This window comes from Choristoneura fumiferana, chromosome 13 (genome assembly GCF_025370935.1).
Source record: "Choristoneura fumiferana chromosome 13, NRCan_CFum_1, whole genome shotgun sequence".
NCBI classification, from domain to species: Eukaryota; Metazoa; Arthropoda; class Insecta; order Lepidoptera; family Tortricidae; genus Choristoneura; species Choristoneura fumiferana.
In genome coordinates, this window is record NC_133484.1 from 10,058,094 (window position 1) to 10,076,644 (window position 18,551).

At 35.8% G+C, this 18,551-nt stretch overlaps 1 protein-coding gene across 1 annotated transcript; it reads left to right on the top strand.

The window, feature by feature from the left end:
- Window positions 1-10,860: 10,860 nt before the first annotated feature.
- LOC141434372 (odorant receptor 94b-like) lies at window positions 10,861-18,012 on the top strand. Its single transcript, XM_074096786.1, has 9 exons — window positions 10,861-11,055; window positions 13,553-13,682; window positions 13,768-13,972; window positions 14,848-14,970; window positions 15,103-15,222; window positions 15,905-16,004; window positions 16,091-16,195; window positions 17,539-17,694; window positions 17,959-18,012. The coding sequence occupies exons 1-9, from the start codon at window positions 10,861-10,863 to the stop codon at window positions 18,010-18,012; spliced, it is 1,188 nt and encodes a 395-aa protein (XP_073952887.1).
- Window positions 18,013-18,551: the final 539 nt, after the last annotated feature.

Consider the following 18,551-nt stretch of genomic DNA (forward strand, 5'->3'; position numbering starts at 1 on the left):
TCCACGTTCACCACAAAGGTCCCGTAACGAAGTGAAATAGCCAAATAAGAAGGTCTTAATGTCGCAGTTAGCTACGAATTCTCCCTTGTGAATGCCAGGTCATTAGCGCTATGTTATTGCGAATTACCGTAAGACTCGACGCCGGGACGATCCCAGTCTCGTTTAATCTGAATTTTCCTGGTATGAGCGAAATTTTACAAACCGTCTCAGGTTCGCATAAGCTAAATTAAATTTTAGGAATGTACACAACATATTCGCGCATTAATCGAACGTTAAGGCCCCAGTTTAAATGGAAGCGTCGCTTTCTCTGTAAACAGTGGAAAAGAGACTTATGGAACGAGCAAAATAATCCCATTTTATAAGCCTAAAAGTTTGTCTTCCGCCTAGCTACTTACATCAGTGCCTTCATTCTAGCATGGTGCGGGTGACACTTCTAAATATGCTGCGGTCTTAATATATGGAAGTATATTTCAGTTGTAGCCTGAATATGACTGGCGTAAAATATTTGAACATAAAGAACTAGGTAGGTGTGTTATACAAAATAAATTAAACTATCAGATTTTTATAATCAATTACTTAATAAAATTCAAAGCATAATTAAGTGAAGAAACGTAATATGCATGTAACGTAACACCAGAGACTCGTTTAATGATGGGACCTAATGGATCTTGAGTTATATCGGTACTTATTAATTGGTAATATAATAGTAACGAATATTCTTAGAAACTCCGTTTAGCCTTATTTAAGGGGCAAATAATATTCCAACCTTGACTTTCACTAATATTCTCATCAAAATAAGCGTAATAATCGGATAAATGATGACATTAATTACGATTTTAAGATTTTAAATTATTATTTTTATCGACTCAAGTTTCGACACTTTCACTCTCTAGTCTGTGATATTGACAGGCAGCTGTCACCCGCACCATGCTAGAATGAAAGCACTGTAGGTAGGTACCTAAATTCCAATGTTAAAATTTTTTTGAAAAGAAAGTTATCAATAAAATTTAATTTAACAAACAACGAAATCATGTCAAGAACTCCTTCATGTAAAAGCTTGCCTTATTTATATCTAACACGAAATATTCATCGTACTTATGTACATAAATGACAAATTCCCACATAGAACTTACAGAATGGGACCTTGTTTTAAGCCGTCGCGAATATTTATGGAAATTCTAAGAATTTTCGTGCATTTAGTTATGACAATGTTACTGCTAAGCTAAAATGGGACTGGGCTGGACACGTCTGTCGCATGCACCCACAAAGGTGGGCTCGCACAGTTACTTGGTGGGTGCCGGAGAACGGCCAGCGACATCGAGGCAGACCAAGAAGGAGATGGCGGGACGATCTGGACACGTACGCAAAGGACTGGCCTGACATTGCGTCAGAACGAGAGTTAAAATTGACAATGTTTATTTATTGCTATTTTCTTATCTTATTATCTAGATATATGTACAACTGGTCTGAACACCTCTGTGTTTGTTTTCCAAGATGGTTGATGATCAAAGTGTACCGCGTTAAAGAACTACATTTTAATCAAAATTACGAGGAAAAAGCTTTACAAGGATTGTGGTTATAAGTTGAAATATCCCAGATTACTTAAAAAATGCCTTGCAGGTACGTAGGTATATTTTTAATACGAATTCGAACGCGCAAAGTCAAAAATTCACCACATTCATTTTATTTATGTCTGACTGAAGTTAAATTAAAATTAATTCCATTAATTTTGAAAATACATTTCGTTCCAACTCTGTACTTTAACTTACTTAATTCTTATCTTTAATTCTTATCTAAATGTTTGTACTAAATATTTCAAGGTAAATCTGACCTTCAACTGAGTAGTTCAACTTGTGAATACACTTTATTTTGTGTTATCTCTACTTAGCTGCATACGTCAAGCTGGTAATTTATATGATGCTTTGCAAAGCTTAGAAGTGCTCAAAGTCAACTGCAACTCCAAAGAAAGCTTCAACTGACATGACATGACATGACAAATGTTATTCGACATTAAGAACAGCAAAGGTTTGTGAAATGCATATTACATTATAATTTAAAATCACGCACCTACCTTTAGTATTAGATATACATGAAAATTTCTGCAAGCAATGTTGTGACCCCTAGAAAAAGTATAAGTTAAATAAAATAGTTTTCGTTAAAAATATTTATAATTTTGTAACATTCATGTATACTTACGTACATTTAGTAGCATTACAATCGTGATCAGTAGAATGTTCTCATAATTGTTTACCTTTTCAGGTACCACAATGCCAGTACGTAATTTAGTGAATACGTTCCTTCTAACGATATTCAACTGATCTAACAGAACAACTATAAATAACGCCCTTTCTGGTAACCGATCCATTAAAATTAATTGCCTTCTCTCAGTGTGTCAGTTAGTCTTAAAAAAGAATATTCTCAAACTCTACACTGAGTGCTGAAATCATGAACCAGTAATGGAACTTATGAGCAATAAAGCGGCTTTGTTATTATAATACAGTGTATAATATAGGTACATTTTCTTACAGTAACTTTTCGTTTAGTGTAGCAACATGAATGTGCTCGTAGTTAGTGTCGTATTGGCTTCGATATTAATTACAGTTAAAAGTAATATAAAATAAGGAATAGAATTATAAAGTTTATTGGGTGACATGGACAAGGGTCCTTAAATCCATCACGCACACCGATCTTATTTAGATAAGTAGTTGGCAGCCGACGGAAGGGCACCCTGCTTAGTTCGCTTGACTGATTGCCTCTAATGAATGTCACGCTTAAATCCCCAATCCTAAAATCTTTTTTAGGACACGCTTTGGTACTAATTGATGTTACCTTGAATACTGCTGGTTCGGTTTTGCGTTAAAAAGGGGTAATGGCGACTGTTAATCAATTCGATGGACAGGGCTTAATTCGCGCCCGTTAAAGAAAAATAAAAAAATCAAGGGCCGCACTTTTTCGGGCGGAATTGTAAAATGTTGCGATAACAATCGGGATTAATTCTACGTTTTAGGATTTTTGTCTGAAATGAAAACGCTATTTAACTTAGTGCAGGGGCTTTGTGTCAAGGCAGTTTTTATTCTTACTTAAGCGTTATATCCACAGAAGCTTCAATATCTTGCTTATTATTGCTAAATTTTTTTTGTGGTTATGTATAATATCAAGGCATGCCTTGAGTTAATTCCATAGCGTAGATCTGTCCAGATCGCTGCCACCATCTTCCGACCAAGCCACGACTACCTAAGCCGATGATAACTCACTATCAGGTAAAGCAATTTAGCACTGAAACCCATTTTTAAACGGGTGATTTTTCCGTATAAAAATATAGAAATTCACAGAAGCGTTCTAACTTGCACATGTTAGTTGCAGAGACTTTAAAGTATCTGCTCTCGTGTCGGCCACCTGGAAAGCTGCATGGTCCATTCACTGAACAAGAGTGGACTAGCGTGTGAAATGCACTTGTATATATCTGCATTTAACAAGAAAATATTACGATATTGTCGTGAGCATGAATCAAAACGTCTCGGATTGGTTTAATACTGACAAGGAATTTCAATTTTTGATTTTTACTAAAATCAGCACTCCACGTAATATTGGCACAGGAGGACAAATCGCAAGAATTTTGATCACGCTAGATACAAATAACGCAAGAATTAGAAGAATTAGATTGTCTTTAGTTTTCCTAAAATTTAACCCTGAGCATAATTTCTTTTAATAATAGTTTTGGGTAGGTACTTGCCGAAAAGGTAATGAGTATAAAACCGCCACAAAAACGCTGATCAATCCCACGATATAATCACAGCAAGTATACATTTCAATCATCATCATCATCAGCCTACAGCAGTCCACTGCTGGACATTAGGCTTCTTCCATAGCGCGCCATAACACTATCTTCAGCCCCTCGCATCCATCCGCCGCCAGCGACCATCTACATTTAAATAGTTTCTTTAAAACAAGATCAGTTTTTAAGCATCGGTTGTATCTGTTAGCTTCTAAAGTCGGGTTTTGTTCCGCGTACCTTGATTTTAGAGAAATTCTCCAGTCGTCTCGTGATCATGGCGCATGCAACTGTGCCGAAATATCGAGGTGCTCTAAAATCAAGGTACGTGGACCAAAACCCGAATTTAATTCATAACATTATGCAGTCAGTACCTAGAGTAAAAAAAAATAGAACACTCCACCGCCTGGGATTTTTAGGTTATTGATGTTAATTCGTTAGTTAGTAAAAGTTCCTAATAAAATAGTGACATCTGCTATTTGCGATTGAAGTTCCCTTTGAGAATCAAAAATGAGCTCCAAAAGCAAACGAACACTTTTTATTTTTGCTATACGAATGTAAATTGCGAAAATAGAGCCTAAAAGCTTGTGCTGAATAAGCGGCCCCTTGCCAAATATTACATAAGAACGTATAACGGGAACGACACACGATATTTTACTCTATGATAAAGGTTTGAGTTGTCTGTTCGGACCCAAAAGATGAATAACCTTGATTGAAATAAGTAGGCCTGCTTTTCTAGGTAGGTATTCAGTTTCGTTCCTTATATTAAAAAATAACTGTCTTGCATTTTTTATTTCAATTACAAATTTTTTGTTACTTTTAGGGTCATCCCGTAAAACCCATATCGAAAATACAAACTGAAATATAGATGCATAGAAAAACCAGAAAAATAAGACCAGCGCTGGGAATCGAACCCAGGTCCTCGGCATTCCGTGCCACGTGCTATACCACTACACCACCACTGGACAGTGATACAGGCACGAATTTCAAACAAAACAAACAAGCTGAGATATGTGGTGCATAGGAGAAACTCGTGTCTTGAATTTGGCAAACATATCACTTAAAGACCACAGAGATGTAAATCAAAAACGTGCCTAGAAAAATTCAGGTTGTACATAACATAATCTGTGGCATTACAATTTGACAATAATTCAAGCACGGCTTAGGGTCCTAAATGAACCATGACAAATAGTTCTATTTATTTCTCTTCTTTTAGCTTCGATTATTCCTATGTTTGTTTAATGGTGTGATAGTAAATATATATATTTTTTTATTAAAATCTGATATTTAAATTCTTTCGTATTTACTTGTAACGTAGTAATTTAATAATTTAATTTGTAAAAATACATTTGAAATACTCGTATACATTTCGGACTTTACGATAAATGACAACTATTTAAAGCCGGTGCTCATCATGTGATTAAAGTTCTATCTTTATCACTCTTTGCTATTATAAGCAGGACAGCAACATTTCAAACTGTCAATTTGCTTTAGAGTGTAGACCTGCTTTAGAACTGCGTTTGTGACGGGACACTGCAGGGGTCAAATGAGGGTCATTACTTAAATTTTGTTTATTTGATTCAGTTTATCAAATTTTTGGAATCTGATTTCTGAAAACGCTTCACAAAGCCTTTTTCTCCAAATGGTTTTCGATTTATTATAATGTTGTCAAAAATTGGGACATCCCAATTAGGGCTTAAATTAACATTGAAGCTACTGCGCGGTTCGTAAGTAACCTCAGTTGAGAAGATACCGGCAAGAAACTCTACGTGGTATTATCTTTTCAAAACAACACGTTACAATCTTTTATTTCGTTACAAATTCATTACTCGTCACTAATAATGGAACATAACGAAGGATGCTAAGCAATTATCAAAACGCGGAGAGTTCTGTGCTTGCGTCCACACACTGCGTGGTCTGTATTCCAAATCTCTTGCAATCTAAGAAATAAGGATTGCTATTAGGTGCACGAGCATTAAGTACACGAAATCACTAATAATTGGCGATTAAACTCAAAAACATTTAATCGATGCAAATAGATTACGTTAGACACTTGTGCTGTGATCGTGAAAAGCACAATGTTTAGTCGCGGCCAAAAGTGCAATAGATGAACTCGTATTATCAAAGGTCTCCCCTTCGGGTCGGCCTTTAAACTAAATCGTTCATCTATTGCTTACTTTCGAGCCTCTACAACAAGGTACTATTTGTAATAATTTTAAGAATGATTCGAATGTTTTTTTCTGAATTACTCGTAGTAATTCCTACTTATTCTAAATCTAAATTTACACACTTTACACATAATTTTGTACATGCCAGTTGCGCTTCGCCGATTTAGAAGAAAATAAAACTCACATAAAATGGCCAGTACTAAGTTATCTAAATAGTATGCAACCTTGTTAAAACATTTAATTGGCATAGGCTGCATCGCTAACTTTGAGACCGGGCACAGTATAAGATAAGAATAAAAAAAAACATACAACCTGCTTTAAAGCATAGTGTAATCATGATTCTACTCACAATATTATGATGATTATTGGCTTTCTTTACTTTTTAGATAACTTCTTTGTTTCAAAGCCGCACCCGTGATTCTTGAGCACAAACGAATATAATGAATGACAGTTTTCAGTTTAAATAAAGAGAATCCATGGAGACGAGTGGCAAGAGAAAGGGGAGGCCTTTTCCCAGCAGTGGGACACCGTATAGGCTGTTAAAAAAAGAGAATTCATACGTCACTTTCTATTGATTTATTGTATTTCTTTCACATCTAATCTAAAAGAAACCTCATTTACAACAGTTTAAAAACACTTACGCTATAATGGGTCGCCTGCAACTCAATAGCATTTAGCCTCAAAAGAAGACCCGATAGAGCTATTCTTAAATGTACTCAAAAGTAGCTCTATTGGGTCTTCTTTTTTTAAACGTAACTAACATAGACTTTAACTAAAAAAGACTTGTACTTCCAGCATTAAGTTTCAAGTAAAACTTAACATGTTGAGGATGTAAATATTGCTCTCACTATTTATTTACATCCTCTGCTCGGGTTTCTGTAGCATGAACCTTTCCGGGAGTGGAATGACACGTCGTCGCCGTCTCGTGCCATTAGCCACAGTGATGTGTCAAGACTATTCCTGGACACTGATTAACATAGATTGTTAGAAATATAGGTTCGACTAAGAGTTTTGCATTAGGTAAGAGTATACAAGGTGCTAATTAGGTAAATAACGGAAAATCTGAAAGTAGTTTGAACCTTGCGGATGAAGCCCTAATATTGACACCATATATGTACGTATGTGAATTTGACTTGAATTAACTATAACATAATTTGATACAACAGCAATCATGAGCTGCTGTAATGACAGTCTTCAACGCCTATTTTGTCGTAAACGCAGGCGGAGTCAACACTACATGCGGTTTATTATTAACACCCCACTAACATCCAGGTTATGGATGTGAAGCGGTAAAAAATTAGTGATTACAGGCTTTGTTAACTTGCAAAATATTAAATGTCAGTAGTAGGTAACTTTTTATGTTGTTTTAGGTTATATCTTGCAAGTCAAATTTTATCCACTTTCGGATGTACATTAAATTGTACGTATTTTATCAAAAACGTTCCAAAGCATTGTAATGTTATTATTTAATTTCGCTTTTATGTTACTGAAAGTAGTTCCAAAATTAAGAAATTAATTGTTGAGGTTTGAAACGTTTTTGCTAAAATACGTTCAATTATCATATTAACGTTCCTACAATCAACGGAAGTACAAAGTACATACTTATTCATGCCGTTATATACAAGGTGTTAATTAAATTACTGAAAACCAGAAAGTAGTTTGCTCAAAATCGAGAGTAGATTCAATCACACTATGTTTTAAATTAGGTTGCGTTGGTTTTATTAAATCCTTTTTTATTGTGCCCAGTCTAAGAGTTATGGCTGCAACAGGCGCCAATTAAACATTTAGCGAAGTTGCAAACTATTTCGATAATTTAATTCTAGCCGTTTTGCTGTCAATGTGTGATTTTCTTCTAAAAACGTCAAAGTGCAATTGAAAAATACAAATTATGAGCGTAGAGTTAGAAATGCAGTAGAATTACTGACTTATCAAACACACGAATATGTTTCAAAATACTGAAGGTATTTAAAAATAAATGCAATCAACTGACTTAAAATGAAAAAATATGTTTGGAGTGCCTGAGGTTTTCTGTTATTTAATTAACACCTTTTATATATATACATGGGATTTCTGCCTTTTCAGCAGCACCACGCAACGGCTACACGATGGCCCTGAAATAAATCCTGAGATATTTACAGTTTTTAGAGTGCGAAATAAAACAGGTTACCAAACGTTACGTTGCGAAAAGGCAGTACCCGGGCTAAACACCATGTCCGACACACTAGCACACGCACAACAGGCAGACAGCTTTCTAGTTAGTGTTCGTGTGCATTTAATTTTTTTTAAGTAGTTTTAATGTCAAGCAAAACGGCTTAGCAACATGCCCGGAACGTGCCTACAGATACCTCTAAACGACCGCTAATTTGCGGACGCGGTCTGCAATGACAACAAAAGCCATGGCATTCTCTAGCCTGGTTGGTCCCTAGAGCTATTTAAGGGGTTACCTAAAAGAGAAAATCGGAACTTGTATAAGAGTAGCTACCTACCCGAGGTGATTAATGTGATAAATTGTGATTTTCTAATCCTTTTTAGGGTTCCGGAGCCAAAATGGCAAAAACGGAACCCTTATAGTTTCGCCATGTCTGTCTGTCTGTCTGTCCGTCCGCGGCTTTGCTCAGGGACTATCAATGCTAGAAAGCTGTAATTTTGCACGATTATATATGTAAAGTATGCTGACAAAATGGTACAATAAAAAATTAAAATAATTTTTTTGTTACTGTACCTCACATAGACGTAAATTGGGGGTGTTTTTTTTTTCTCATCCAACCCTATAGTGTGGGGTATCGTTGGTCTTTAAAAACTATTAGGGGTTTGCTAAGACGACTTTTCGATTCAGTGATTTGTTTGCGAAATATTCAACTTATAAAGTGCAAATTTTTATTAAAATCTAGCGTCCCCCCTCCTCTAAAATCTAAACCGGTGGGTGGAAAATTTTTAAAAAATTCAGGATGGTAGTAAGTATATCAAACTTACAAGGAAAACTATAACGGCTAAGGTTGCTTGAGAATTATTAGTAGTTTAGGAGTAAATAGCAGCCTAAGGTACAAAATATACCTAAACTTGTAAGATTCCGTATTAAATACGAAATCCTTAGAAAAGCATTACTTAATTTTATCGTAATGGCTACGGAACCCTATTTTGGTCGTGTCCGACACGCTCTTGGCCGGTTTTTTTTTACTGTGCCCAGTCTAAAAGTTACGAATGCAGCATGCGCCAATTTAATTTTAAAGTTTTAGAGAGGTTGCATACTATTTAGATTATTGCCCTCGATTCCGTCCGCGTAGAAGTATGAAAAATATTTCAAGTCCTATTCTCGAACCTACCGAATATACACAAAAAAATTCATAAAAATCGGTCGAGCCGTTTCGTCAAACACTGTGACGTGCTCCAGTGAGAGTGACTCATTATGAGTTGCCGTGTGACACAAACTAGACTTTTGTATAAAACCGAATGCAGCAGAAATTACGCGACAGAAAATGTGCGGCACACGACTCAAAAAAATTACGCTCGTCTGGCTTCACTCTTACATTTATTAGCGTACCTACCTAAAGCATTTGTTTCTTCCACTGTAGTACGAGATGCACAAAATGTTTTATGACCACTATAAAGTCTAGCGTAGTAGAACAGACCAGGGTTAGTAGCTCAGTAGCATTTAAAGTATAAATAAAGAACTCATCTCTTTCGTACATGCTTATATAGATAAGGCTAATAATGATTTCTGCCCGTGGTTAAAGCACCTAAGGCACTGGATCACTATTGTAGTGTTATTAATTAGTAATGGACGGGCTAGATTATTTCATAAATAAGGTTTGATTTGTTAATCCCCGACGCTAAAAGAGGGTTGTTAAATAAAAGATTCTTCAACAAGGGACTAAAACAAGCTACAATGGCACGAGCTGTTATGTCACCCGAGCAGAATGAGGGTGGCTATAATTCGAGTGTCATTATGGTTTTTAAGTCTCGCTTTAAACACTCTACTTTTCACTTTGAATGCGAGGAAAAAAAACGACATACTATACCTACAAAATGACAATATTATTATTTTTGCAACGTATGCTCAATACGAGTAATGGATATCTGTTCAAAATTCAATACCTAAACAAAAAAAAGCAACAAAAAAAAATTGTAAAGTGACGCTTTAAATGCTTGCATATTTAGCCAACAGATTAAAACTTGAAAACTATTTTAAAACTAATTGGACTATAATAAAATGAATTCATCCTTAATATACTGAAATATATTTTCGCTATCGTTAATCGTGTTTCACGAAATTTAATGTTTCTTCAGTCATTTTGAGGTTATTTCCACGCCCTAAAAATTGACTATACCAATCAAAAATTACTTTAATCCCTAGAACTAAGAGTATAAGGAGCTTTATTCGCGATATGCAGAGAATAAAGTAACATTTTAAGAGCATGAGAAGTGAAAAATAAGTTTTATGTGTGTCTTTAGTTACCGACTTATTAACTAACACCTAATTATTTTTATTTGGATATGAATTCCTTGTCAGGAGAAGGCCTCTTTCGTCTTTTTCTACTCTTCTTTCTAAGAATTTCTTTTAGTTCATTGATATGGACCTCCGCAAAGTAACGGCTGATTCAATAAATTGTTTATTTTGTATGTTTAATGTGTAGGGTGGGATTTTTTTACACTCTGGTACTTCGTCTTAATTTTACCTCTATGTTTAAATCCATTACCTAGTACAGCTTACTACGTTTTGCTTAAAACATATCGTGTCTCATCTAGATATTTATTAAAAATCCGAAGGGGTTGAACGTTAGTTACCTAATTCAGGCTTTTCACGTTGAAATGATAATAGGACCGTTTTCAACAGCTCTACACATTATTACTCATTTAATCCTTGAAGAGTACAGTCGCTTGATATTTCACACTTTAAACCTTAACTGGACTGGACTTAAAATGTCTGAGACAGAGTGTGAACTGTTGTCATATTTGAGTTTGAAACCGCATATAAAAACTTTGAGGGCATGTGGGATCTTGTCTTTGTCTTGGGACACTCCATTTTTAAAGAGAAAGCTTCATAATATCTACATGTGCTTCAGTTTCTTCTTCATTATGCTGTACACGATACAGCAAATAGTCAACGTGTATCAAGTGGGTTCGCATTTTTTTACATTAATTTTTAAGTCCTAATGTCGGAAGTCCGAAATTTTTTTTCATACCATTTTACATCATAATGATCACTCTTCATATTTTTTTTAATACTATTTCATACTAATATTTGTTTTCATATATTTTCTTATACTAACGATCGAAACTCCTAATCATTCTAGTTCAAAACGCCAATATTCAAAAATTTGTTTTATACTAATATTTCTTTTCATATAATTTCTTAATCATAAGTGTCATTCATCCGCAGGCGCATTATTGACGCGCAGGGGCCTAGAAAATTTTCGATGGTGTGAAATGATGTATTAAGGATTCCGTTAGGTACGACGACGAGCGAAGCGAGTTACCAAAGTTAGGTAGAACTGTGACCCTACAGCGCGCGAGCCGAGCGAGCGAAGCGAGCGTGCCGCGGCAGCGGCCGGCGAAGCGCCAGGACCGAACATATTTTTTTAAGTAATATTTATAATAGAAATAATTAACGATATAAGTAAATATTATTTTGAATAGTCAGTTATCATTATGAAAAACAATATTATGAGTTCAAATAGCTTCTAAGAAAATTATGATATTTGTCTGTCATGAAGGAAAATTTTCTGAAAAACAACATTGTGAGTTGAGATGTGTTCTTAGTAATGACATTATGAGTAAAAAAAACCGGCCAAGAGTATATAGCCATTACGAAAAAATTAAGTAATATTTTTCGAAGCATTTCGTATTTTATACGGAATCTTCCAAGTATAGGTATATTTAGCTTCTCAAGCAAACTTAGCCGTTATAGTTTTCCTTAAAAGTCTGATATACTCACTACCATCCTGAATTTAGGATGCTAATCCTGAATTTTTTCAAATTTTTCCACCCACCGGTTTAGATTTTAGAGGGGCTCGATTTTAATGAAAATTTGCACTTTAAAGTTGAATATTTCGCAAACAAATCACTGAATCGAAAAATCGTGTTAGCAAACCCCTAATGGTTTTAAAAGACCTACATTAGGGACGATACCCCACACTATAGGGTTGGATGAGAAAAAAAACACCTCCACTTTAGGTACGTCTATGGTTTAATGTTTTTTTATTGTACCATTTTGTCGGCATAGTTTACATATATATCCGTGCAAAATTACAGCTTTCTAGCATTGATAGTCCCTGAGCAAAGCCGCGGACGGACAGACAGACAGACAGACATGGCGAAACTATAAGGGTTCCGTTTTTGCCATTTTGGCTCCGGAACCCTAAAAAATATGAACAGTGTCTGTGAGTTCCGATGTTATAGTAATAAAAATGTATGAACAAAAAAAGTATGAGGAAAAAAAAATATGAAGAGTGATTATTATGAACACAAATCGGTAGTAAAATAAAAAAATAGGAATGAGAGTCAATATGGACCCATATCAAGTATATCTGTCACAATATTAATCATATGATTACATCATCATCATGTCAACCGAAAGCGTCCACTGCTGGACATAGGCCTCCCACAAGGCTTTCCACTCAGACCGGTCTTGGTATATTATAATCAGAATCTCGGAAATGGCTCCAATGATTTGGATGAAATTTGGCATGTGGGGGTTTTCGGGGATGACAATCGATCTAGCTTGGTCTTATCTCTGGGAAAAAGCTTATTGTCGAGTTTGTTGCTTTAAAACAAATAAATAGTTAGTTGATTGAGTTGGAGAACAAGTGACGTCATAAGTTGCTATTTCCCATAGCATCAATTTCCATTCAAACTCTATGGGAGAATTGTGTTTTTAACAGCTTATAAAAAGTACGTCAGTTGATTGGTGAAGTAGGGATTTTGCCTATATAGAAGTACTTATACTAAACTATCCTAAAAATAACAACTAATATATATACAATTCCCCCAAGTCTTGTCCCTGCGGTAGAGTGCCCATAAGGCTGGCTGCATTTCCGCGCTGTCATTGGTAATTTCGTTTTTTTTTATTTGACTTAAAAGTTTGTGAGCGTCCGAACTTAAGATGATTCATAGACCTATGAATCTTGGCAGTTTGGGATTTGCACTAGATGAAAGTCGTTTTCTGTCTCGTATACTATTATACTGATGGTTTTGATACACTTGTGTCTGTATAACTCTAATACTCGTAATAAGACTTTGTTATCACACTGGGTGATTTGGTGGCAAGTTGGAAGCGAAGCAAGCGCTCTACGCTTTCGCCGCGAGCGCTCAACGCATTCGCAGCGAGTTAGCTACGTATTACATATACGCAGAGTTGCTATAACACCAAGGAAGCCAAATTGTTACTGTACATGAGTGCACAATATGGCGTCCTTGACACGATATTGGTACCTACGTAAACGTAATAGCTAACTCGTTGCGCGTTCGCGGCTAAGGCGTTGCGCGCTCCCGACAAAAGTATGTGCGCTCGCATTGAAAGCATTGCGCGCTAACTTCGCTTTCATTCGACTCGCCCGCAAAACGCCAGTGTTATAATTAAGGCTCAGATAATTAAAAAAAAAACTTTTTTTAGGTCCGTGGTGATGTTGATAAAATCATGGATTCAATGTTTTTACTTCTGACATTTTGCGACAGCATTTGCAAACAAATAGTGTTTTTAATATACCCTCATAACATACAAGAACTGTTCGAAATAATGAAAGGTTAGTATCTAACTATGTAGTTACTGTAGCAAAATATTTTCATAAAATATTTTATATTATCATTACTGATTATTTTGCTTACTAGGACCATATTTTAACCAAGGACTCGAAGAGCATCGACCCTTGCTTCTAAAAACCGTTTACCAAGCTCAACTTCTTCTGAAAATATTCAACAAACTGTGCTTGCTTACGTGTATACTTTGGGTTCTGTTTCCAATAATTTCACACTTCAAACAAGAAACAGTTGAATTCACGATTTGGCTGCCTTTCGATGCTAATACAAATCCACAGTTAGTATGATTTTGATTATTAGTCCTCGATTCGTCGATTCTTATTTCATTAGATTATTTCTATAAAGGTATTTGTTCGGTTTGGTGTTTATTGTAAAGGTATTTCCAAAGTTTTGTTAACTGGAAAATTCCGACGTAACAAGAATTCGGTGAATCGGGAACGCTCTTCCGTATGGTATTACGATAATAATTATACTAAATACTTCATTTAAAACCTAATACATTACACGTTGGGTTAGATAATAAGCCTACCGGTCTTGATGTAAATACTATAGAACATTAACTGAATAGTCATGTGGCCTACCTTTGACAGAAAAATATAATAGGGAATTCATTATGAAACTTACTGTGAGAACGTTCTAGAGTGGACCAGGGATCACATAGTTCGATAGTACCTACGTTGTGGCTGTAAGACAAAAGTGAGGAAGTATGGTTAGAAAAACGACCATCATAAGAAATCTAATCCGGTTTCGTAAGTACATTACAGTCACCAGCACCAATATCTGACACAACAAGCGTGCATAAATATCTGATATGACTCTATTTCTAGGGCCGGAAGGACGTGACAGATATTTTTGCACCTCCGCTGTGGCAGATATTAATGCTGGTGACTGTACCTTACCTACACATTCGCCTGAAATCTATATAGTTACATATTATATACTCCAATAACACAGATTACTGATACTTGATGGATGACGGCGTAACATTGTACGGACTGTGAACGAATTTTTTTCTACTTATGAGTCGAACGTGTCCAATTAGGACAAATTATGTCGTTATGTACTATTTACTAACTTATGTGAAAAAACGGGCGTTTTTTGCCCCTTCGTGTACTACGCGAATAGACAATAGTGTTTTTTATATTTGAACAGGTTTTATGTTGCTATATTCTACGTGTGGCTTCAGACAACGTGGCTCGGCTACAATAATTCAACAATGGATATTTTTATCGTATATCTGTTCGCACAAACCAAAACCCAACTCTCAATTCTAAGGTAAAATAAACTGAACACTGTTTTTTTTCGGGTTTCCTTTTTACAAAACATTATATTCTGAGAAAACCGTGTGATGAAATGTTTTGCATTTTTTTATATAAGTAACTAAAGATTTTCATATTTATTTCACAGAATTGATCTTGAAAATCTTGTCAGTAGATGCAAAGTTGAAGCGGTTTGTTCGAGTACTTTCAATGATTTACTTGAAAAACGTTTAAAAGGAGTTATTCACCATTACAACGAAATTATCAAGTGGGTATTAGAATAAACGTCATCCACTAATTATTTCTTCAATTTTAATAAAAACAACAACATTACAGGACAACATTAGAATGAAGCTGCTGCCTGGGAATTGAACCTAGTCTCACATTATTTAAAGTCAAAGCCAAAATATCTTTATTCAATTTAGACTGCTAGAACAAGCACTTATAAATGTAATAAAAACACCTCCGTTCCCTAATACCTAAACTTAATCCAGGGACAGCAGAAGCCTTATTTTCTAACACACTTGTAATCACAATCGTTTTCACGGTATACCTTTACTTGACCGAATTTAATTTGCCCGAATTTCATGTGCTATGGCACTGAAATGTGCTTCGGATTGAAATGTATGGGATTGTGTACACTTACCCACTGCGTACGTTTATCCCACATGACTCTAGAATGCGCTGTGGGCCTTGAAACAAATAGAATAGACGCATACTAACTTTACTTAACTCATACATCAAATATGCTGCCCTAGTATCCCATCCAAGTAAATTTTGATAACAACAAAACAAACCTTTCGTATTTTTTTGAGCAAGCGTGGGTTCTACTATTAAAACAAACAATAAACAATCTTTCGTTTGTAAATACTCGCTATGATTTAGGATCATCTGTATTTGTTTTAGTTTTTTTGATGTAGACTGAACTACGTTTTCATTTAATTTTGCAGATTTTCAACTTTAAATGAAAGAATTTTCAACGGCCCCATCCTTTTTCAGTTTTTGATCAGTGGTTGGATTATTTGTACCACGGCTTATCGAACAATTAATGTAAGTGTAATGTAAAAGATATTTAGATATTCTGTAAAATGCATAAATATCTAATATAGTACTTATAATTATTCCACCTCTTTCAGATGAGTCCTGCCTCGGGTGAATTTTTGTCCATGATTCTGTACATGATTTGTATATTTTCAGAACTGTTTTTATTTTGCTTTTTCGGTAATGAAGTGGCTTACGAGGTCAGTTTTAAAACCATTGCATATTCAAATGTATGTTTGCACACATACCGCGCTGACGCCCTTTTAGGTTTTCATGTATGTAAATGTGCACATATTTCTGTAGGTGTTTATGTAGCCCGTATAGGAAAACTAGTTTTTCTCAGGCACATGGCATGAAATATTGACGTTGTGTTACAAATAATAGGCTGAGAAGTATCGCGCTGCAGGCGCTGTGAGTCGGCAGCCTGCGCGCGGTCACTTTAGCGGCCTGCAAAGAGATTTCATACAACTTTGCAGGCCGCTGGCCGGCAATGCGACCGTCTTTTGTTTCAACGCGCGGCCTGCGACACTCACGCGGCCCACGCCCAGCAACACCGCCCGCAGCCGCCCGCCGCCAACAGCCAGCGCGACACGCGCGTACACAACAGGGCGACGAGACTAGCGTCCCGCCAGCTTCATTTCTTGTTTTTTATTTTATTTTATTTCATGTAATGTTTGAGAAAAGCACTATACAAGCCTCGGCTGGAACCTGGGGTTGCCTCTACAGTCATGTACTATTATATAGCAGATGACTATTGCACAATAGTACATTACTGTAGAGGCCGGGAAGTAGGGGGTTGCCGGCCAAGCAGATATAGATAGGGACGCGAGTCTTCATCCCTGTAAAATCTAGATATTTTATCCCATGTATTTTTTATCTTTTATTGATTGTTACCGTTTTAACAAGATTTATTACTCACGAAGGTTGTATGTAAGTGTAAGTTGTTTTTAAATCTTATGTGCAAGTTGAATTTTACCCACTTCTAGTGATTGAAGTGACTTATCATAAATTGTTTCTTTTTTCAACATAAAGTAATTTCGTTTTTAGGGTTATATTCTAGCCTGTAAATTAGTTACCCAATTTGCCGATAGACGGCGCTGTACCCCCGACGTTGAAAATGTTGAAATTCTCCATGTATCGCGCTGCGATTTTTCCTGAGTTAATGGGGTCGGGACGGATTTGCTTGATATTAGGTCAAATAAATCTCGTTTTCAATTGCTTTGGTGGACTTTGGTCTATTTGTCTTTTTTTAAATAATAATAAATTTCGCTCTCTGTCACCTAAATAAAAATATCTCTAAGTGAAGTCAAAAAGCCCCCCTCGAGTTGTCTTTAGTTCATTCGTTCGTGGGTACTGTTACGTTGCCATATTGTGTTGTGGGAAATTGGCCAGTTTTTAGCCTTTAAACTATAATAGTTAGTACCAATCTAACTAGAAAAGTCGTACTTTAAGTCCGCCTATTGTAGCGGTCGGGAACTACGGAAACCTATACTGAGTATGACCCAACAGGCTCTCGACCGGTTTTTTTAACTTGTTGATTCAGAGTGAAATATTGATGGAATCCGCATACGGCATGGAATGGCCTGAGTTGCAAGTGAAGCATCGCCGCTTTTTGATCATTTTCATGGAAAGAATTAAGTATCCTATAAAGCCCAAAGCAGGCAAGATTGTGCCGCTTTCTATCAATACCTTTGTGCAGGTGAGTTTATTCCGTTTATAAATCAGATATGAGAAGTTGTAAGTTTACTTGGCTTTAGGGATGAATTTCATGTTTTTTTTTCTATTCAGTAGGTACTATTACTAAGCTGTTTTTGCGGTCGATAGAGAGGCATTATGTATAAATCTAAGTAGTTTAATATGTTTTTGTTGTGAATACAATGCGCCGCCCCCGCAAAATAAAACTGTAAACGAAAAAAGTCAAAACCTCATTTTTATAAATGAATGTGTATTTTCTTGTTTGCAGATTGTCAAAACTTCATACACATTCTTCACGTTTTTGAATAAAGCAAGGAAGTAAAATAATAGGTAAACTTAGTGTAGGCTCTTCTTCAGTTGGATAAAAAGTACACTGAATTGATCTACACTGGTCTTTACTAATACACCGCTAATTTGTTTAATTTAAAGTTATGTAGCGAGCAAGGTTTCAATTAGTAAGAAGTACTTAACTCAACACAAATAAAGTTGCATGAAAATACAGTTTTCCTTTTTATTCCTCAATTATAACAATGTTCGTGAAATAGCATTGGTAAATAAAAAAGAAAATAAACCCATACATAACGTAAGGATAACTTTTGCAGGCGATCTAGTTCGAGAGAAATTTTGTTGCCTCCGGTGTACCTATGTCTGTTTATTTAGGGCTCTGAACTGTTATTTTACACTACGTCGAGCAATGCCATTCGATGTTTAAAGATGGAGCGACGCGACATGGTCCAAGCAACAGGCAATTTTTTCAGCTCTAGGCCAGTCATCACTACAAGAAATTAGATATGTTTATTGTTTAAAACCGTTTACAAAATGTGTACCTAACATTACGCATCTCTCAACCTTTTTTATATG